The sequence below is a fragment of the Brachyistius frenatus genome, unplaced genomic scaffold, assembly GCF_029030835.1.
Source record: "Brachyistius frenatus isolate BFR_SWC_R1_liver_20210118 unplaced genomic scaffold, ASM2903083v1 Contig_15, whole genome shotgun sequence".
NCBI classification, from domain to species: domain Eukaryota; kingdom Metazoa; phylum Chordata; class Actinopteri; family Embiotocidae; genus Brachyistius; species Brachyistius frenatus.
The window spans coordinates 4510774-4533678 of NW_027210614.1; the positions used below are offsets into that span (position 1 = coordinate 4510774).

At 42.2% G+C, this 22905-nt stretch overlaps 1 protein-coding gene across 1 annotated transcript in view; it reads right to left on the bottom strand.

Moving 5' to 3' along the window:
• csmd1a (CUB and Sushi multiple domains 1a) overlaps positions 1-22593 on the bottom strand; it is a 389222-nt gene extending 366629 nt beyond the window's left edge. Inside the window, exon 1 of the mRNA XM_069693686.1 lies at positions 22263-22593. Coding sequence (XP_069549787.1) covers positions 22263-22398 — 136 coding nt within the window. The 5' untranslated portion in view covers positions 22399-22593. The remainder of the gene's footprint in view (positions 1-22262) is intronic.
• Between the last annotated feature and the right edge of the window lie 312 nt (positions 22594-22905).

A 22905-nucleotide genomic window follows, 5' to 3' on the forward strand; every position in this document is an offset into this window, starting at 1 on the left:
AGGCTGTGCCACGTCTAGCCTGTAAAAACGCACAAACACGTGAGGCGTGGCCCAGCTCGCAGCTGTACAAACATCCTGTACTGACCTCCCATGATGTGGACATGCAATGTCTCTCACCTGAGATTGAGAGCCCCACCACTCGACCAGAAGCCTGGACCGCGTTCGGCGACGTGCTCCTTTACGGGACTCCCAAGAACTGTGAAGCAGCTAGCCAGCTAGCCTGATCGTGCTGAGGGAGATCATTGTTTTTTTCTTACGGGAAGAAAGCGAGAATGAGCTGGAAGGTGTGGGTCGGCCGTGATAATATGAGGGGGGCGTAGCCCGAGCACGGCTCGACCTGTCTGTCACGGCCAGATGTCATTGGAGCTTCCGTAGTTGGAGTGCAGTACCTGTAAGTTTATAAAAGCGTTTGCATTTAAAGAGTACCGAGGCGACTTACTACATGTGGCCAGCACCCACGAGTATTACTTCCGGGCATTAGCAATCCTATTGGGTACAGAAACAAATTAGTTTTTATATCTGTTCGTTCCTCTCAGGTCCCTCAATCTTCCCTGGGAGAGAGAGAGCTGGTAGTCAAAGAGGAGACTGAATGTGTTGTGTCTCAGACTATTTTCTGTCCTGCCTAATGTCCTACTCATAAAAGTCCTGGATGGGTGAGTTTAACTTGACACTCATGACCCCCTGAGATGGTGGCAAAATGCTAATGATTTGTGATTTAAGTAGCAAGTTCACAAAGGAATGCCTCTGCATTCATCCAATGTCTCTTGCACACAGGATCCTAATGCAAGATGGATGCATGCGTGTGCATTCAAAACATATTTCTGATTTTCTGTTCCACACACAATCAACAAAACCTTTACTTTTACCAGCCCTGAAATCTATAGGTGGATATATGACATGTAAAATGTGTAAAACTGGGAGCCGAATGGCCACATAACTGCAACATCCATAGTTCGATTTTGGCCTATGACCAGAGTGGCATCTCATTCCCCTCTCTCTCTGCTTGTTCCCTCCCTTCACTGCTGACTCTCCAATAAAGCGGGAAAAAAAAAAAAAAAAAGTGCAAAGCTGAAACGATTGATCAATGAACACAAAATTGTTTAAAGTCAATAACTCGTTTAAATAAGTCTCCAAGCAAAAATGACTAAAGTTCCATCTTTGTAACATCTAAAATGTGAAGATCTGACTGCAACAAAACAAGTGATTTGAAGACATCAAACTGCTTTCTGGAAAATTATAATGGGCCTTTTTCATTACTTTATGCTATTTTACAATCCAAACAATTAACAGACTATTCTGAGAAAATAATTGTCAGATCGATTTGAAAATAATCATCAGTTGCAGCCCTAACACTGTGCTCTAAGAGGCTTTGGTAAAGCTGTGTAAAAGGAAAAAAAAAATTGATCAGGTGTCGCTCCTTTTGTGTTAATAAAAAATGGCTGGACAAGTGAAGTGAATGTAAAAAGACTAATCAATGTAAAAATCATGTTATGATTAGAAAATGACACATTTTATTTAAGCGTTGTTAAGCTTCATTTTTTCAAATAGTTTTATGTGACTCGTGAAAATAAGAGTTTACTACAAGTTCAGAGCAAAAACAAAACGCTCTCACCTTGTGCAACCCTTGAGCAAACATCACCCAATCTCAAATCCCCAATCCATGCAGATCTCTATTTCTATTGCTCAACTGTGCATTGAACAAAGCACAGCATTGTCATCAAAGGCTCAAAGGACAAACTACACCGAAGGACTAAAAAAGCCTAAGTAACATTTATCACACTGCTTGGTTTGTTTATGCACCAATGTCGCAAACTGATATTTTTTTAATTCCCAAGATGGTTGACAGAGTTCCTGTTACAAAGTTAAACATGACAGCTAAATGTGGTGGTTATGTAAGGCGAAGATGTAAAAGATTTGTTTAATCATGATGTTTGCCAAAAGGGACGGATTTCTGTTTTGAGTTGTAACGCATCGGGACGGCTGCAAAAAGGATTTCAGTGTACAGGGTAAGTTAAAATCCTGCAACAATCTGTATCTATTAAACGTAAATTACATCAGAGGGACATCATAACTGTGGCGACACCACTTACTTAAAAGGTCATGACATGAGACACTCTCCAGGTCAGAGTCCGCGGCATGACTTCACTATCCCTCACATTGTTGTGCTAATTGTGAGGGAGTTGGGACCAAATCAGCAGCACAAAACAGCATATACATACGAAACAAACTGGACATATTCCTATAATTGTCAATCTGTAAAGCAATAACTCTAAATCTAGGACATAAGTCCTATTGTCTGGCCAAGCCCTGAGATGTGTCTCAACAAGCAGTGTCACAATACATAATGTAGCATTTAGAGAGGAGAGGAAGAGGAAGAGGAAGAGAAGAGAAGAGAAGAGAAGAGAAGAGAAGAGAAGAGAAGAGAAGAGAAGAGAAGAGAAGAGAAGAGAAGAGAAGAGAAGAGAGAGAGAGAGAGAGAAGAGAGAGAAGAGAAGAAGAGAAGAGAAGAGAGAGAGAGAGAGGAGAGAGGAGAGGAGAGGAGAGGAGAGGAGAGGAGAGGAGAGGAGAGGAGAGGAGAGGAGAGGAGAGGAGAGGAGAGGAGAGGAGAGAAGAGAAGAGGAGAGGAGAGGAGAGGAGAGGAGAGGAGAGGAGAGGAGAGGATGAAATCAGACCACTAATCTTATGATGTGAGGATTTGCCAAAACTAGGCTAGCAACATGACACTGTTGCCAATTGTATAAGCATCACTTTACATTGAAGGGAGCTTTTTATCACAGCACTGCAGTGGCCATAATGTAGAACAAACATCCTGAGTCACCTTTCACGACAGAATAACTGCCCTCTTGTAAAACTCGAGGAAGGCTGAAAAGTAAACTAATTTGAATTCTCATCATCGTTCAAAGTGGTGTGGCTCTCCCTCTCCAGTCTCAGACAAAAGAGGCTATGCTGACGTTTAACTATTCAAAGCTGTACTGGTTTCTCAAAGAGCAGCTTTGAGGCCATCACGTGTTCATATGGATATTAATCAACTCGGCTAACACTCTGAGATTTTCTTAGATACACCAGAAAAGTAGTCTGATTTGTTGCTTGTCACTTTTCAGAATTAATGTCACTGAACGAATGTTGTAGAGTCAGTAGATCACTGACAAGGATGACAAATTAACTGAGATGAGATGAGAGGAGAGGAGAGGAGAGGAGAGGAGAGGAGAGGAGAGGAGAGGAGAGGAGAGGAGAGGAGAGGAGAGGAGGGGAGGGGAGGGGAGAGGAGAGGAGAGGAGAGGAGAGGAGAGGAGAGGAGAGGAGAGGAGAGAAGAGAAGAGAAGAGAAGAGAAGAGAAGAGAAGAGAAGAGAAGAGAAGAGAAGAGAAGAGAAGAGAAGAGAAGAGAAGAGAAGAGAAGAGAAGAGAAGAGAAGAGAAGAGAAGAGAAGAGAAGAGAAGGAGAGGAGGAAATAGTGTAGAGTAGTTCTTGCCTTGCAGAGATAGATAGGTGTCACAACATTATGTCATCAGTAATATGCATACAATGGACTCCTGTTGAACCTAAGTCCCCCCAACAAAAAAAAAATTCCATTCAACACTGTGCACAGCATTTGGTAAGTGGTACAGAAGTGTGAACGTTTCTTTTTTGTATTATTATTATTCTTTACACAAGTACTTCTGTCAAATTCTGTGCAACACCATCAATGCCTTTGAGGAGAGACTGTGAAGAAATATTTGCTCTTTTCTCCGGTTTTTTTTTTATGATTCATAGTGTTGATAATATAAAGACTCGCAACAAGACACATAACTGGTGAGGCAGAGATCAAAAGGGCAGAATTCCCTTTGCCTTGCCTTCAAGGTGTGGCCACTTAGAGCAAGTTTGGATGACTCAACAGAAGTTACAAGCTTATGACCCAACAGGGAGTGTTTGCCACATGTGCAGTCATAACTGATGAGTATCAACGTGTTAATAAGGCTCAGGTTGGAGCAGTGGTGATTGGCTGGTATTCCCTGAATGCAGTATTTTCAGGACTGACAGCTGGGTGTGAAGTCACGCAGACTGTCAATCACTCCATGAAGTCATTTCCCAGAAAAAGAAGTGTGTGTGTGTGTGTGTGTGTGTGTGTGTGTGTGTGTGTGTGTGTGTGTGTGTGTGTGTGTGTGTGTGTGTGTGTGTGTGTGTGTGTGTGTGTGTGTGTGTGTGTGTGTGTGTGTGTAACATTGTGCGGCAGTGTTCGTATTCATCTTGTTCTGTATTGTCAGTCATTACAGAAAAATCACTGCCAGGACTTAAGGAAGCAGGCTGGATGGAAAAATGTCAGGATAAATTATTAAAAAATAGGAAAACTGACGACAGTATGACGGAAATACTGTTGAGCAAGGCACCTGACTGAGCAGCTCCAGTCTGCGCAAAAAGAAATCACAAAGGAGCAGGCTTGTTGTTACAACCTGTAACAAACCCCAGAAGATGAAGCCAGCTATCTCCGCTGCCATCGCTGAGAGAATATTACAAAGGAAACTGTGATATGTTGAAATATTCAGTAGCTCTCAAAGCACAAAATGTTTAGCAGATAAGATCAATGGCGCGCTTGGTACCAAATGCTGCATGAACCTGATGTCTGTGTAATCGTTTTGATTCATGCATGGTCATTTCTTGATTATGTCATTGATGCTATGAATACAGTGATCTTACAGCTCACATCTATGCTCTGACTAATATCATATCTAGTGGTGCATGTGTCACTGGTGATATACTGAACACTAATCACCATGGAGAGGACACATAGTATTTTAGCAGTAACAGAGGTCATTCTCAATTATATCATTGCCGCTCAGATGAAATGCAAGTGAAAGAGATGGGAGGAAGGGAAAATAGTGGATATGAGCATTGACAGCTGTATTTTGAGTAATAGTGCAGCTGGCCAAAGGTCTTCAACTCCTGTCATGTTGTCATATCTTAGTGGAGTGGAAGAAAGAAGAGAAAGTTAGATGTGGATAATAAGATCAGAGTCAACGGTCTTCTTGTGAGAGCCTTGCAGTAAGCAGAATCTCTGACTTATGTCACATGTATGTTCTCTCATGTCGTCCGGCGCTGGTTCTTCACCTCTATTCCAGGCGTGACACATTTTAAATCATGATTTACACCATCATGGATAATTATTGGCAAAAAAAAAGTAAGAGGTTAATACGCTTTTATAGTTGTCATCTCCTTGTAACTTCTGTAACCGTAGTAACAGTGTGTAGCAGCATATGGAAATTCACATTTTCATTTTCTTTTGTTAAGTTTAAATTTTAATGGAAACCTGACTTTTAAAACTTTGTGTGATGGATTTTCAAATTTTGGGCAAAATCATAACACCAATGTTTTCTGGAAATATAATTGTGTCTATTTTCATTTGACTAATCACAGTCATCATAAATACAGATTACGAATACTAACCACTGTTATGCAACATAACTTTTTATGCTGCGTTTCATTAAAACGGGACAACAAATGACACATTTTGAACGACATTCTAGATATGAAGTATCGATAAATGATTTCCACCGTCAACCGTAAATAATAGTCTGATTATCATATCAGTCATGGTGACATAACAGACTGTGGGAATAGAAAATAGCTTGCTGAGTCAGGGTTTACAGATTGATTCCCAAGTGAGACAATGTGGCTTCCTGTATGTAACTGAAGCACAAATCAATCTGTAAGATACACGAAATTGTCACGATTTTCCATTTAATTTCATAGAATTATTACTTTCGTGCCTTTTTTTTTTTTTTCAAACATGGAAAAGCAGAGCAGGGCTGGCAGCGAGATCTGTAAGCTTCCAGCGTTACAACCACGTGCACGTGGACTTTCCTTCTTTTCTTAGTGTCTAGTGAGACTTGGAGATTCAATATTCAAGGAGAATTTTGAATTAAAAACAATAGTCCACATTTGATCATGTTTTCTGCAATGTAAACAGGTCTGATTAGAGCGGATCCTCCCTTAACACAAAAGATGTCATGAATTGTATATTTATAATATAATATAATATAATATAATATAATATAATATAATGTAATATACAATTATAGAATATTATATTTTATGTGTCAATACAATAAATACATATTCTACAAAATTAGAGAATATGGTAACTGGATTACATAGAATATGAAATATAAATTACAGCCTCAGTATAACATAACATTATATTATATTATGACATAATTATATAGTAACATAATACATATGGTAATCTAATGAGTGATATACTTTATACATATAAATGAGGTAATTAGGTGATATTGCGGCAAGGTTGTTAGTGGATGAAAACAGGACCACAAAGGCTGGCTGGTTGGCTGGCTGAGTCACAACTGACTGCTGATCTACAAGCAATTATCCCTTTCCAATTTTCTGACTATAATTCTCAGGTAAAAGATCTATCAGCTAATTAGGCACCGCTTCCAGTCAAAGGCACATTATTGCAGACAGCAGGTAGAAACAGGGACCAAGTAGATCGATTGGACAGACGGACGCACAGAATGACAACTGCCAGTTGACTTATCTAGTATAAAAGAAAAAAGAAAAATTCATCCAAAGCCACCTTATTAAGACTTCAGACGCAAGTAGAAAGTAGACGAAACAAAATGAATTGGTATAAAGGAAGTGAGAGGAGAAGGGAGTGGACGGAGCAGGAGACAGAAGGAGATGAAAAAAGGTAAATAGGCAGGAGAGGGAGGGAGTAGCTGGGAGGGAGATTGAGGGCGAAGAGCGAGCGAGCGAGCGAGAGGAAGGAACAGAAAAGGACAACAGCTAAAAAGGATGAGGCAGTGAGAGAAAGATCCAGAGAAAGGAGAGGAGCCGGGGAGAACATTATATCAGATCTGAGTGGAGGAAGTCATTTAGTTAAATTTAGCCATCATTTAGAAAGCTCTTTATGTCCCCTAAACAACTCCACACCAGCAGGCTACTGGATGCCACAAAATGCCTGCTGCAATCAAGAGTGAGAGGAGAGGAGAGGAGAGGAGAGGAGAGGAGAGGAGAGGAGAGGAGAGGAGAGGAGAGGAGAGGAGAGGAGAGGAGAGGAGAGGAGAGGAGAGGAGAGGAGAGGAGAGGAGAGGAGAGGAGAGGAGAGGAGAGGAGAGGAGAGGAGAGGAGAGGAGAGGAGCAGGCTGGTTATGTGACACCTCTCTGTGTTCTCTGTGTTAGTCAGTGCAGTGACGTCAGCTTTTTAACAGCACTGGTGTCAAATCTGGCCTCCCTCCTGTTTCTAGCACCAGGAAGATAGCCTCAGAGATTCTTAGAAAGTAAATGTGCATTTCTCATGTATATTTAGGGAGACATTTATCTCTTTTATGCCGCACTGTGAAATTCATGCATTCTTGCAGAGAATGGACGCACGATCAGGATCACCTGTCCAACGTAATGCCACCTTTGTGAAGCTTTGAATGGTTCATTTTGCACTGGATGCGTGCCACTCTCTGCACTCCCACTTTCAGAGGAAAACGCATATCAGAACAACAAACTGGAAGTGATGGCATTGCTTTTTAAAGAGCAGCTTAGAGTGAGTTTGGTAATGGAAGACATTTCCTCTGTGTTTCTCACTCAGTTGTGCAGAGAGCAGTGTAGCTACAGAGGTTATGATATGCAGTTCTACATCATCAGGACTAAATGTTGCAAATGAACAGAACCTTGGGAAATATTACAAATCAAAAAAAAAATCATAAAGGTCTCTGCAGACATCTAAAAGAGGCAAGTGTCTCCACACAGCACTAAACACAAACAAAATAGCCATAGGAAGTGCATTAACTTTCTAACCATTCAGTTTAAACTGCATATGGAGGTGCATCAAGTTCATGATTAAATATTAATTCTAATACAGGGGAAACTGTCAACTTTACAGCTCTTAATGGCCACCATCAAGTACATTAAAGTCTAATGTACAAACCTAATGAAAAGCAATCTTAGTTTTTCCATAAACATGCTTTTTTTTTTTTTTCCTGAACTTATTTCCTTCACAGGCATACGGGAACCATAAACAATATACTCGTTGCAGTGTTAGCTTGCTTGTGCGTTTGTGCTACCAGATTTTGTGCACGTCACACCCCTGGCACTTCTGCCAACCAGAACAAGATTCAATAATTCCTCAACATGTTTTAAAATTAATGATGTAAACTAATGATGTAACAACACAATCACAAATCTGATTTCTTTGCTTCTGTTGATCCAGAGTCACGGTAGCTCTTTCTACATGTTTGTTCTGATGAAGAACACTCACTCGAAAAAAGAAACTGGTAACACTTTACGGTAAACGTACATTAATTATCATGAATTTCTGCATGACTTCATGCATTGATACCTCATGAATCATCAGGAAGTAATACGAGTTCACAGTTTTTTTTTTATTCATGATCTTGTGCATGAACAACACATTAGTTAAAGCCTCAACTAAGGTGATCAATGATTATGATTGATGAAGCATGATCAAGATGAATTCTTTGCAAAAAATGTTGGGCCAATTTATGGGTCTGTCCATTTACCTGCAGGTTACTATGAATAAGACACGAACATAATAATTCAGACATCATAATAATGGAAAAACAATTGTTCTCACAGGAATTGTTCTAGCATGTTCTGCAGTTTTTCCCCAGAATGGACAGTAGAGATCAAATGTTCACCACTTCACGTAGGGACCACAAACACAATCAACTCATCAGTAACTCCTGCTTAGTTAATGATGAGTTGAAATGTGCTCTGTGCTGCAGACTTTGGCTCAGTGCTCCAAACCTTTTTGCAAAGAATTAATCATGACCATGCTTAATAAATCATAATAACTGATGATGTACTCACCTCAGTTAATGCTTTAATTAATGTGTTGTTCATTGATGAGATCATGAGCAAAACACTTCAAACTCAAGTTACTTCCTAATGATTTCATGAGGTATTCATGCATGAATTCTCGATAATTCATTCACCCTTAAGTAAAGGGTTCATTTTTTTGTTAATTCTGCAGTCATCACTGATAATCCTGGCAAGTTCCTGTAGACACTTCCATGCGCAGTAGCTTCATATCACGCGCTGATCTTATCCACTCCTTTCCACAGGTGGTAAGATGAAGGACGTTATACTGTACACGCTTCTCCTCTTCATCAGGGGATGAAAATGTCAGCTGACTTTCATCTCACGTTTTTACGTTATTCTACTGTTCTCATTATTAAGCTGTGTGTATTGATATCTTATCATCTTCCTAATTTAAACTCTGTCTGGATGTGATATCCTGTTCCTGTATGGGTGTCGGTGCATCCTGGGAACATAACTGTGCTTTAAGCTGCTTTGGCACAAGCAGTATGCAGTGCCACACTGCTGCAGCTAAAGCTAAGTCTTAGAGAGATAATGGCTTATTGTCTGCTTCTCCTCAACCATCAACAGATTAGAGGCATGTAGACATGCAGGCTCTCCCTCTCCCTTTCTCTTTATTGCTCTCGTTTTCCTCCCGTTTTCTTTCCTCTCCTTCCACTCCTGTTATCTCGGTTTTTTTTCTTTTCTGGAAGCCGACTCACACTCTCCATCCTCTTACACCCACCCCACACCCCATATCATTTTTGAACATGTTCTCTCTCTATTTTCAGACATCTTCTTTCTCTTCAGTGCCAGAAACACAAGAAAACTGCTGCGTCAGCCCAGCCCCACCCCCACCCACCCCCACCCACACTCACCGTGTCTCTCGTTCTTGGTACCGACCAGAAAGTTTATAATACCAACAGTGGCTGATGTGACCATCTGACATTTAGACAAATGATCTACGGTAGGAAATAAGAGACGGGAAAATGAGAGAAGAAAAGCACACGGAACAATAGTGCGGGCAAAAATCCAGGAAGAGGTACTGAGAGAGAGAAGAAATTGACGGGAATATTGCAGAGAAGCAAGAGAGCGGCACAGGAAGAGGATGAAATGGAATGAGGAAATAAAAGGTTGGTGAAAAGAGGAGGAGGAAATGCGGGAAAGTAGAAGTGGAGAATGAAGAGATGGAAAGAGAAGAAGTAGAGAGAGGGCAGATGAGGCTGTAACAGGAGAGTTATTTCAGTGGTCATATAGACATCTCAATGAAAATGCCAACAACCTAATCAAAGGACTCGAAAGGGCAGAGAGAGAGCAAGAGAACGAGACAGAATGAAAATGTGAAGAGGAGAGAGGTGGAGGGAGGAAGGGGAGAGAAGGGACGTGGAGGAAGAGAGGAAAACATTGAGGGAATAGGTGGAAAATAGATGAAGAAAAGTAGGGAAGCAATGAAAGCGAGGAGAGAGGGGAGGCAAAAGGAAGAACATTAAATGTGAGTGAGTGGCATGGAGAGAAAGAAGAAGCAGGGGAATGATACATAAAGCAAAAGCAAAAACAAAAAGAAGAATCGGAGTCATGGATGAAAAGAGGGGAAAATACATTGAGCGGGGAAGAGAAAGGGTAGAGGCATGACAGAAGAGATGAGATAAGGGATGAGTGGACAGTGAAGGAGAGGAAACAGGAAACGGGGTGGGAGAGAGAGAGAGAGAGAGAGAGAGAGAGAGGAGGAGAAAATCGCCTGCTTCTTGACATTCAAAAAGCATTACTTGAAACTCCTCGTAGAAGCAGCTTATTGTCTAATGTGCTGAAGATGTGCTGAAGGGACTTGATATCGTCTTTGCTGGAAAAATATGGCAGAATTAGAACAAATTTGAGTAAAGAACGTTGCTTAAAAGGCCTATGACTCGTCTGAAAAACTCAGGCTGATACATGTAACAAAGCAACCAGGATTTAATCATTACCCATTGCCCTGCATTGTTTTTACTCCTCTTCCTCTTTGAGTGTCCCACTTCTCTGGATTCCAACATGGTGGAGGGATTTCCTGCTCAGGCTTCCTTACACTGTGCCGTGGGAGGGTGTGTTTGCCTGACTTAAGAGTGGCAAACAGTCAGATGGGCAGACGGACAGACAGAAAAGCGGTGTTATTTAGCCATCATTTGTCAGACAGAAGTAAACGATTGCTTTTGTTCAGATGTAATGGCCTGTAAAGGACACTGCAACGTCAGTTTTCATACAGGTGTGTGTGTGTGTGTTTGAGTATAAAAGAGGGAGTGAAAAAAGTGTGTGTGTGTGTGTGTGTGTGTGTGTGTGTGTGTGTGTGTGTGTGTGTGTGTGTGTGTGTGTGTGTGTGTGTGTGTGTGTGTGTGTGTGTGTGTGTGTGTGTGTGTGTGTGTGTGTGTGTGTGTCTTGTTGCTACAGTTGGAGTCTTGTACAACCTTTCCTTTGTGATTTCCTTATCACACTGCTTAAGGCCTTCCTTCCCTCCTCCTTATTTCCCCTCTTCTTTTCCCACCATTTCCTCCTCTTCTCCTTTGCCCCCCCTCCCTGCTTTCCTGACTCACTCACCCTTTCCCACTCATCTCCATTTCTCTCCATCTCTCGGCCTCTCCTCTCCAGCTGATGGGGCGATATTGCTCAGTTTACACTTTCAGATGTCAGCATGGCATGATTACCTCAGAGCGTCCGTTTTTAAGCCATTTTTCTTTTCTTAATCTGAATTGATGAATTGTTTCAAATGTTTCCATTGCCATATGTTGCTTAATTCAGTTTAATACAATTCGGGCTGATTTTATTTAGTTTGATTTGATTCCAATTGATTTCAGTGGATAAAATCCTGCTATTTCCCTCAAGGATGGCACAAGGTAGCGTTGGCAATAAAGCAAATTGTGGCCTTTAATGGAAACAAATAAAACCTAAATTTAACAAGAAACAATTTAACAACCATTATTATTAGCAACCTTTTTTGTAGTTTAAACACACAAGAGGCCCTGCCTTCTCTTCCTCTCTGCCCATGGCTCACTCTCTACTGTGCTGCCCGCCGTTACAAAGGAACCTTGTAAAATCCTTCAACGAATCAGCAATTGCCTCAGTCAGTCACGTAGCCAGCCTGTAACACAACCAATCAGCCAGCAAGTCAGTCAATCAATTTAACAACCAGTCCATCATTTAGTCAGTAAATCATACAGACAGTCAAGTTAGGCTGCCTGCTGGCCAGTTTCTCGCCTTCTCCCTCCCCTCTTCCTCACCCCCTATCCTCCCTGCAGGGCTGTATTGCAGTGGCACATTCTAGCATGGGACCTTTTTTGAGCAGTAACCCTATGATGTTGGGTTTCTTCAAGCCAACATCTATTAACACGCTCCCTGTTTCTTCTCTTTCTCGCTCCGGATCTATTTTTCAGCCTCCCTTCCGCTGTCTCCTCCGTCTGGCTCGCTTTGTGCACCGCGGGACCGTGTTTTGCTGCGTCCTTACGACGCAGGTTCAACACTGCTAGCGACCATTACCAATCATTAAAAATGAATAGAATAAGAACGATGCTACTGGAGCAACGATAGCCTGTGGCTAATGCATTTATACTCAAACACACACACACACGCACGCTCAGTTGAAAATGCATAAATACAAGTTCACACACAAAAATGCAGGTTAGTAATGCGAGCACACATTAAAATGTTCCAAATACCATGTGCACAATGTGAACAGGAACAGGAACACACACACACACACACACACACACACACACACACACACACACACACACACACACACACACAGGGCTCCAACGGTAAACATCACCACTGACAGCCACATATTTTATGTTTGTACGCTGTGCCATGCCTGTGCTCATTTGCACACACAGACTTCCAGACTTTATGGAAATGCACAGTTTAAATTCCTTCACATGGACACACTCATGTAAGCAAGTACAGCCTCTAATGCAAGCTTGAGTACACAAGCAAACATTAATACACATACATAAACAAATTCACATTTACTTTCAACTCGCAGCACTACATTAATATGACACACAGCTTGTACAGCACTCGCATGGTTGCACTCAGAAAAACTGTGTACACACACGACAAAGAGACACAGTGGCACTCACACTTTTCGCTTACGCATGGACATTTACACACAAAAGGGCACTCAAGCACAAAGTAATCCCATTTAATGCACCCCTAACACACACAGTTCGAACCCTAACCCTAAGCCTTTTTCTCTTGAAGGCTGGCGCACACACACACACACACACACACACACACACACACACACACACACACACAGACCCTTTAATCTTTAAAACAATTCATCATCGGCAGACTTTTCAACTTCTTACTGATACAATGGGGAAGCAACACTCAAATAGTTTGCAGAGCGGTGAACCTGGTAATGTGATTGACAGCTGCATTAAAACACTGGACTGCTCAGTAGACAAGTGGAGGAAACATAATTTGACTAAAAACATGAGGAAATAATAAAGAGATGGGAGGTGGTTGTGAGTAGGAGAGGAGCACAGACACACAGAGACACTAATAAACAATCTGAACCCTTTGCCAACCTGGAGAGTAATTATTACTGTGGCTCTATGTATTTCCCTCTGTGTGTGTCTCACTGTCTCGCTCTCTCCCTAAAATCACATTAATGGATGAAAGTAGCTTCTGCTGCTGCTGACTCGTCGCTTTGAAATGGAAATGTAACTCATTGGCTCCATATGTAGAATGCACGCGCACGCACGCACGCACACACACACACACACACACACACATGTACATTACCCGACACACACACACCCACCAACCCCCCAACACACACACAACAATGTTTCTCACACACACACACACGCTGCCCTTAAACCGTGGAACTAAGTGAGAGAAAAACTGGAATAACACTAATATAACATTAACAGGCACATTAGCCTGCCTGATGTTAGCCCGCTAGCCAGCTATTAGCCTACAGCTTATAGAAAATGTCATGCTAACAGAGAGGCAAAGCGGAAATAATAAGAGAACAGACACGTTAGCCTCTATAGTCAGTGGGCGGCAGCACCAGACCAGCTCAGGTTTAAAGCTGCAGGGTGCTGCAGCAGATGGACACTATCAGTCAATATCCACCCTGCTTAAGTGTCCTCGAGCAAAACACTAAACGCCCACCAGCTTCTATCAGCTGACGCCGCACTGTCATCAAAAAGTAATTTTCCCTACCTGGATCTGTAATTACCATATTACTTTTATCTGGGTTATTTAAGCTTGCTTGCCCTGGGATACGCTACTGTAAGGAATAGTTTTACATTTAGACCAATGAAGGCACCACATTAAAAAAATTTTTTTTTTTAAAAACCTCACCATCCTCATTCATTTCAACGAGACCGACGCTGAGGCCACCGCAGCATCTTCAAAGTCTAAAAGCACGCAGGCAGCCGGACCGAGCGACATCTGTCCGTCTCGGTGACGAGAAACTCAAGTGGCAGCGTAAACTTGGGAGACCTGAGCGCAGCGCCACCGGACGTCGACGGCCACAAGCGGCAACAGACACAGCAGAATGATTATGAGCGTCAAATCGAACAGATCAACATCTGTAACCTGTAAGTACAAAAACGGACCATGTTTTTTAGAGCCCCCACTTAAATTGCCTCAACGTCGACTTTCAGGGCAGCGGCTGTGATTTGAACCGTGTGCGTAGGAGATGGCAGCAGTCAATACAACGCTTTGGAATTTGAGAACGGGGGGAAAAAAAGCGAGATGAATGCATCTGCGTAACAGTTTAGTTTGTTCAGAGGCTTAGAAGCTCAGAGGGAGCGAGTGATGCTTGCCGCCTTAGATTTAAAGAAAAAAGAATTTTTTTTTGAAAAAAAAAGACGAGAACGCGGTGCTCCACATTGAAGAAGTCAGTGTGGAGCACCGCTGCTTGATTTGCTGCTAACAGAATGCATTGCACGGCCGTTAACATAGAAAACGAACGGAAATCGGTGGAAATTATGTACTTTACTGGAACTGGTAAAAAAAAAAAAAAAATGTACCATAGCTGTTGATGTTCTGAATAATCTGTCAAATTAAATTTGGATATTGGTTTTCATGGATGTCTTGTCGTCACACCAACCGATCTTTCATTACGAACTCCAGTTGAGAGGTTCATTTCATGCTTATTTTTAGAGCTGGCTGGCTGAGTAATCCTGTGTTATGAAATAACCCTCAGCTCCCACCGCAGCGAGGCGTCTGCACCACAAGGTACGGAAAAAACAGCAACAAACTGCTGTGCCAAAAGTGGCGGCATTAAAAAGCTCGATAGCAGCCAAATGAAAAGTTTGAACCCGGGGTTTAAATTAGAAGTCTGTGTAGCCTGCGACTGCGCATAGCTCATCAGGCATTTGCAGTTTTAAAGAAATGTGTTTAAATGCTGGTTGCATGCAGGCAATACACACTTAAAAAAAAAAAAAGATGAACACAGTGGTCTCTGCTGGGTTTGAAGGGTTCAGAAAAAGCATTAACACGGTGGTTCAGACAAACAGCCCGAAAACTAAATTCGACTCGGCGTTTACCCAAATCGGTGGTAAAAAAAATAAAAAAAACACAACTGGGCTGCATCGCCACTTTTATGACGCTCATAATTTCAAGCTCTCTCATGCTATTTCATGTGATACACACATCTTTCATTTCCCTTTTTTTCATGTTGTCCTTTCACATTTCCAAAGACAGATAGATGTAGGATTCTGCTGTGTGTGATGGAGTATTTACTGCGAGCATTATATATTTGAGTCCGGTCATTAATATCAACAGATTTTAGGGCCCTGTTTGTCCGTGTCTTGAGGTCAGTTTGGTGGATTCCCCTGCGATACGCAGGTATAAATTCAGGATGGACAGGGTTATGATGTCATTACTTAATGCCAGACATTACTAGCCGAGCAGCACAAGATGGAAAAGTCATTCCTGATTAATTGCGTCTGCTGGGGAATACATTTCCATTTTCTCCTTCACGTCGTCTCCCCCTGCGTAGCAGTGCCTCAGCCTCCTCTCTGTCCCTTTAACACACTTGTTCTGATCTCTGTCTCTATCTCTGTCTCTCTGTGTCTTCACACATATTCTCCTTTTCCTCTCTCGGTCTCTCGCTCGCTGCCCTCTTCCCCCTGCATTAGCAAACTGTATGTAGGCCACGGCTCTTTTAAAAGTTCTGTCATTTGAACACTATAAAGATAGATTACTCGCTCATTTTGCTCGAGCTAGCATGAACAGCTAAAAAAGACTTTTCCTTCCCAGCATCACAAGCATAACGACCCACGTATGCTTAGCATGAACCGTGTGTGTGTTCTCTGATAGTTAATGACAACAACAGCAGCACCCCTTCCCTTCATTTGTTCCACCAGCATATTCGTATATATAATTACAGGTCTAAACTTGAGGATGAAAAACAAATGGTTAATTGCTTCCAGTGTTATCTCTCTAAAGCTCTCACTGTCTTTCCCTCTTGCACACAGTCACACACCTCCTCTTTGCACTCCATTGAACTGTGTACTCTGCGGTAGTTAACTGTAGTGAAGTGTGTGTGTGTGTGTGTGTGTGTGTGTGTGTGTGTGTGTGTGTGTGTGTGTGTGTGTGTGTGTGTGTGTGTGTGTGTGTGTGTGTGTGTGTGTGTGTGTGTGTGTGTGTGTTTTCTCTGGTCTCACTGGACATCTAGAAGGACCCTCAAGTACCTGAAAATGATCAGTACTCAATGAGATGTTTCGCTCTTTCTGCAGCAGGTGCGCACACAAAGAGTCTCCTTTGCTCTTCCTCGAGCACAGATTGTTGGAAATGTAGGGCGTCATCGATGTGACTGACTGGAATAAATTACAATACTGGACACTTGAAAACATAAAACAAAGTTTCTCTTTTTCTGCACCTGTGAGTACGAGTGTTAATGTGTCTTTTAGTTAGTCTCTTCCACAAAGGGGTAAAAGTGCTGCCAGGCTTCTTATTCACAGAGAAGTATTAGAGACGCACGCACATCGAGGGTGTGTTGTTCCCTGTGTGTTCTCTCCATGCAAAGATCTGAACGGCAGGCTGAGACCTTCAGAAAAAATATTGTAGATGATTATGAATAACACCAGGAATTTAAAAAGAAGAAACCATTTCACTAGAAATACAATCATCGACAAGTGGCCTCGAGTACAAATGAGTGAGGGTCATCCCCAAGAATTGAATGAGTCTTACATATTAACAAAAATATGTTGTATATATATATATGAGGATTCACAGTCAATAAGGGAGAAAGAAAATAATAATAATAAAAAACCCACATGGCAGTCACACAGAAACCCAAACAACCCTTCATGTGTTACCGATACACATACATACAGCACCCTGTGCCCTTTCTAAAATGTTGCACTTTTAAAAATGTTCAATATTTGTCTAGTTTTGCTTTGGGCAATCATTTTTTTCAAAGGCAGCAGTCTCCGTCATGAGTTTAAGCCACTCTGTAAACTCTGGCCGATGTGGGCTCTTTTAGTTGCGTAGAATAAGCCTAGCTACTACAATGAAACCTGTTACTGTCAGTCCAAATTCTGCTTTAGTAATGCCGGGGGGGAGAAGAGATTTATTCCCCAAATGACACAATCACAGGGATTCTAGTAGAGGCCCAAAGACAGCTTCTCAGGAGAAGAACCTGATACCAGCTGTGAGGCATGGTGGTGGAAATGTAATGGTTTGGCGTTTCTTCGCCACTTCGGGGAGTGAGCAGCGTGTAGTCATAGTTTCAACTACGAATTTTGCATTATATCAAATACTGCACAAAGATAATGTGAGGTCATCTGTCCGATAGCGGAGGTTGAAACAAAAGTGGACCTTTCAACGGGATAATGAGCCGAAGCACTCTAACCAATGGCTCAAAACTAAGAAATGTAGGGCTGACTCAAGAATTTAAAAACCCACATTTAAATGCCCTTAAAATGTTGTAGACGGGATTTGGATCAGGCCGTGCATGCGAGAAAGCCCTCCAACATCTTGCAGCTGAGGGAATTTCGCATGGAAGAGTGTTGAAAAATGTCAGAGACTGGTGGACAGTTACGAAAAACGCCTGTAGGAAGTGATTTATGTTAAAGGAGGTAACACCAGCTTCTGAGGCCAAAAGTCTACTCACTTTTTCCACAAAACAATATTACATCTATTTCACATTTTTGTTGAATAAATAATTGTAAAAAAAAAAAAAAAAAAAAAAAAAATTCCTTGCGGTATTGTTCAAGTATCATCTTTATCTGCAGGCACAGTGAAAAGAAGTGGCAAACTCAAAAGTTTCAGTGGGATGTGCTCATTTTTTCCGCATGATTGTATACCATCAACACAACAGCACAAACACAGAGACACTCACAAGCGTGCACATGTTTTGCATGTAGGCAGTGAACTGGACCGATGACAATCTGGTTATCCGCTGAGTGACAATATCAGTACAAATCAGAGCTTGTCAACTGATTTTCAAAATATATCCTTTAAATCTCTAAAGCTTTATGTTGTTTCCTCCATGTAAAAACTTTTCCTCGGTTGAATCTGAGGTAAAATCAGTGACTCTTTAAGTCCCTCTATTTAACATTGATAACTAGGACACAAACATTTAAAAGGCTTTATAACGCATGAAGTGGTTGCACATATAGGGGGCATTTTTAATTATTTAATAAAATACAGTATTTTGTAACAATTACCACCTCCTCCTATAAAGACATATTTAACATAACTGTTTATGCATTAATACGTGAATATGTTTACAACTGCATTTTAATGTGTTATAAACCATTTATCAAAAGTTTACATTTAAAACACAAAGGATAAATAACAAACACTTGGTCCATTTATTCACATGGCTTTCCATTGTACCTCGAGGCCTCGGTCATGACCTAACAGGTGGTCACATATGGAGGGAGATCATTACCCGAGAGGACACCTGAACAAAAGATGGCGGTGGGACATGAATGACAGCTTTGGGAACCGCTCGGTAAGTGGGCCTTGCTTTTAGAATATTTATCACAAATGTGTGTCCCCAAGGTCAAGAGGAAAAAAGCGCATGCAGAAGTCCTCTAAAATACGTTTTAATGACCGTCTGAAAAATACACTTACGTCTTTCTTTACACTTTATTCGGCTTCCTGCAGTTTTGCACAGTTCCTTGGCACCAGTTGCACCCTTCTTCTTGATGTCTAATTCCCTCCGTTTGGTGTACCTACAGTGAATTTGGATAGGGCAGATAGCTCTGTTTTAATTAGCTGCGCGCGTGTGTGTGTGTGTGTGTGTGTGTGTGTGTGTGTGTGTGTGTGTGTGTGTGTGTGTGTGTGTGTGTGTGTGTGTGTGTGTGTGTGTGTGTGTGTGTGTGTGTGTGTGTGTGTTTGTCTGAGATTGTGTGTTTCCAGTGTGTGATATTAGTATGCCAAGCAGGGGAACAGACAGCCAGTTCCAATATCTTGTTGTTTGGCATTGATTCAATGTCAGCTAATTGTCACTGTGTGCATGTACTTTCGTTTGTGTGTGTCTCTCTCTGTGTGTGTGTGTGTGTGTGTGTGTGTGTGTGTGTGTGTGTGTGTGTGTGTGTGTGTGTGTGTGTGTGTGTGTGTGTGTGTGTGTGTGTGTGTGTGTGTGTGTGTGTGTGGGAGAGAGTGCGTGCATTGGGGTCTAAATGTCTGTATAAGGATAAAAACATTAAAATGCTTTGGGAAAAACAGGGACATTTAATCAGTCCTCACTTTGAAAAGGGAGTAGAAGTAAGTGACTGGAATGTCTTGTGTATCTGCGTGTGTGTCTTTTTGAGAGTGTGTTTATTCCTGTAAGTGTATAAGTGAGTGTGTGCACGAGTGATTAAACAAGTGCTTCATAGTCCCAGTGGGAGTCTAAAATGAAGTTCTCAGACATGTTATTCTCAGCAGTGTATGTTTGCGAGATGGTGCAAGTGTGTGCGTGCCTCAAATGTCTTTTGTACAATCCCCTGTAGAGTGTAGTTAACAATATATCAATTATATAAGCACTAGCTGGGTTTTATGGGAATTATCATCACAGTTGGACGTTTGGACGATTCTTGGCTGAAACAACTTGTTGATGAAAACGCTGAGTCAATGTTTTTTCCTTTCCGTCTGAGCTTTTGGTAAAGAAACGCAGTATGGCAGGTAAATGTATGTAAAGATTGTGAACGCTGGAGTGTGAGAGACCACAAAAAGTATATGTTTTTATTATTACGCAGGCTTCCAATACACCTTCTGGTGGTATAAAAGACATCCTGGTGAGTTAAAATGACTTTGATGTTTGGCAAAACTGTTAAAATGAAACATCTGCTCCTCCTCCTTATAGTAATAATCATAATAATGATAATTAATATTATTATTACTCACTTGTGATAGTTGCAAATAATTACATAAATTAAAGGGTGAGATTCCCTAATAACACTGTAAAACATAGTTTGCAATTCTAGCTGACTTAATACTGAATTATGAATTAATTAATTCTGAAGTGATGAAAAATAACCACCAGCGTCATTCAAATGCTGTTTTATAAACTTCTTCAGCTGGGTGCAATATTTGAGCTTCAGTTCATGTCTGAAAATACCTGACTTTTTATGACATTTTTATTTGACATTTCCAGACAATCAATAATTAGTTGTGTGTTGGAATTTAAAGTGCGACATCACATTTAAAAGGCTGAAAAGCATCTGGGGTTTGAGGTTTAACGAAAGAATTATTGCCACCCTCCGTCTGTCTTTCCAGATGTCGGTCTGCCCTTTAATTTTCTCTCACTTTGTCATCGTGTGTGCCTCTCCAGGAACGAAAAAGGCTTTATTGGCTCCCATTATCATAATAGTTAAATTAAATGTATCATACTATTTTTGTTTAAATTTGGCAGGATAATCTAATATAGAGTTCCTGCATACTACTTATGATAGTGAAACCTGAAAATTGAAGATTTGTCAGCTGATAAACATTGGAGGAAACACACAGACACACACACACACGTACACACAGATTGGAGTTAAAGATAAATCATAGGTGATAAGAAGCAGTTGGTTCAATCATAAATAGCTTAAAAGCTCCACTATCATATTCATCTACATACACGATAGTCCTGCAATCACACTTTCACTCAAATCCCTTTATTTCTAGGGTGACATCCTGGATGTATGGTGGGGGAATACAGATAAAGACCCCACCGCCAAACACACACACACACTCACACACACACACACACACACACACCATATAAATGCACAGTATGCAACATCCAGAGTGGATCAGTGTTTAGGGAAAAGTGCAGAGACTATACTGAAACATCTACCGTTACTTGCCCACGTATGCGATTATCAAGAATTTCAACATGGCAGGAAAGCCTTTTCTTCATCAAACGGAGAGGAAGATCTGATGGCTGCATGTGTGTGTGTGTGTGTGTGTGTGTGTGTGTGTGTGTGTGTGTGTGTGTGTGTGTGTGTGTGTGTGTGTGTGTGTGTGTGTGTGTGTGTGTGTGTGTGTGTGTGTGTGTGAAAGAGAGGGGGAGTTTGGGAGAGAAATACAGAGGGACAGGCATTGAGAAAGAGGGGGAGGAGAGGTGCACACAGAGAAGCTATTGATAAACAGAGTAACAGTAACGCTCCCACTGAACAGGGAGAATCTTAACACTTCCTTCTCTTCCCAAGCTCCTCGGTCACAAACTCCCCACCTACACAGACCTGCTGGGTGGCTGACACACAGCATCAACCCCCTGTCCTGCCATCGGTCTCTCCACAGCCTTCGCAAAAACTGCCCCTCTGTGAATATGACTCCACAAAATCGTGTTTAAGTACCAGTATGGGATTTTCCCTCTGCATGCCCGCCACATGGGAATCTCTCTCGCAGCAACACACACAGAGTTAGTTTCCGAGCTGTGCCTCATGCTAATAAAGAATTGTAACCGTCTCAGATGTGAAATCTAAGTGGCCCGAGATTCATTTTGAACTTGGCTGATTCGGTTTGATGAGAATAGCCTATCTGCACAGCACGAAGGCCCCATAAATGAGCATGCCTCCACTGTTCCCCAGATGTATTGCTGTGTCCAACTTGGCCACTGCTCTTCCTCTCACACGCACTCACACACACACACACACACACACACACACACACACACACACACACACACACACACACACACACACTAACCCCTTGTGTGTATGACTGGCTCTATGTCCGTCTTTTACACTCTCTATCTCCCAAACACGCACGCAAAAAAAAAAAAAAAAAAAGGACACACGCACGCAAACCCTAGACCTGCCAGCGTGTGCGCATACACATATAACTCTCTCACACACACCAACGCTGTCTGCAGCAACGAAACTGCACACATTACCTTTCTTTTGCTCACTCTCGCGCGCGCGCCCACACGCAAACAGCCCAAACTGCGAACACCGTGATCCCGGCCAACACGCGCGCACATGCCCGCCCGCATGCGGGCACAGACGCACGTCAACACGCAGACAAATTGAAAACCTCCAAAACTCACCCTCGGACGAGGAGAAATCCCCGATGAGCAGCCCCAGCAAGAGGAGAAGCGAGAGGTCGCGTCTCAGCCCTCTCGTTTTATTCACATTCAGCCTCCTCCTGACCAGCAGCATCTCCGGCGCTCCCAAATCCGTCATTTTGCTATTAAATAAATCCAAGCTGGCTTAATTTGAAAGCCCTCTCCCCACCTCGCCGCTCTGCTTGGCTGAAGGAAGCGGAGGGGGGTAAAAGAGGACCGCCGCCCCCCCTCCTCCTTTTTCTTTCGTTTTTACAAAAAAAAGGAAAACAAAAAGAAAAAAAAAAAAAAAAAAAAAGACCCGAAGATCAATCACGAATATCCCACACACACATGTCCATGTTAACGTTTGGACAGGACAACCGGTGACGGTTTGACGGTCTGAGATCGGGCAACACGCCGCTGGTGTGAGCTGTCATAGCAGAGACCGGAGGACCGGAGGACCGGAGGAGAGAGAACAGAGAGAAGAAGAGATTCGGTGAAGGAGAGGAGAGAGATGGTCGGTAGGTCCGCACAACACGGCGAGCGAGCGACGACTGAGACAGGGGGAGGAGAGAGAGAGAGAGAGAGAGAGAGGGAGAGAGAGGGAGGGGGGGGGAGAGGGCGAGCATGGGAGGGAGAGGCAGAC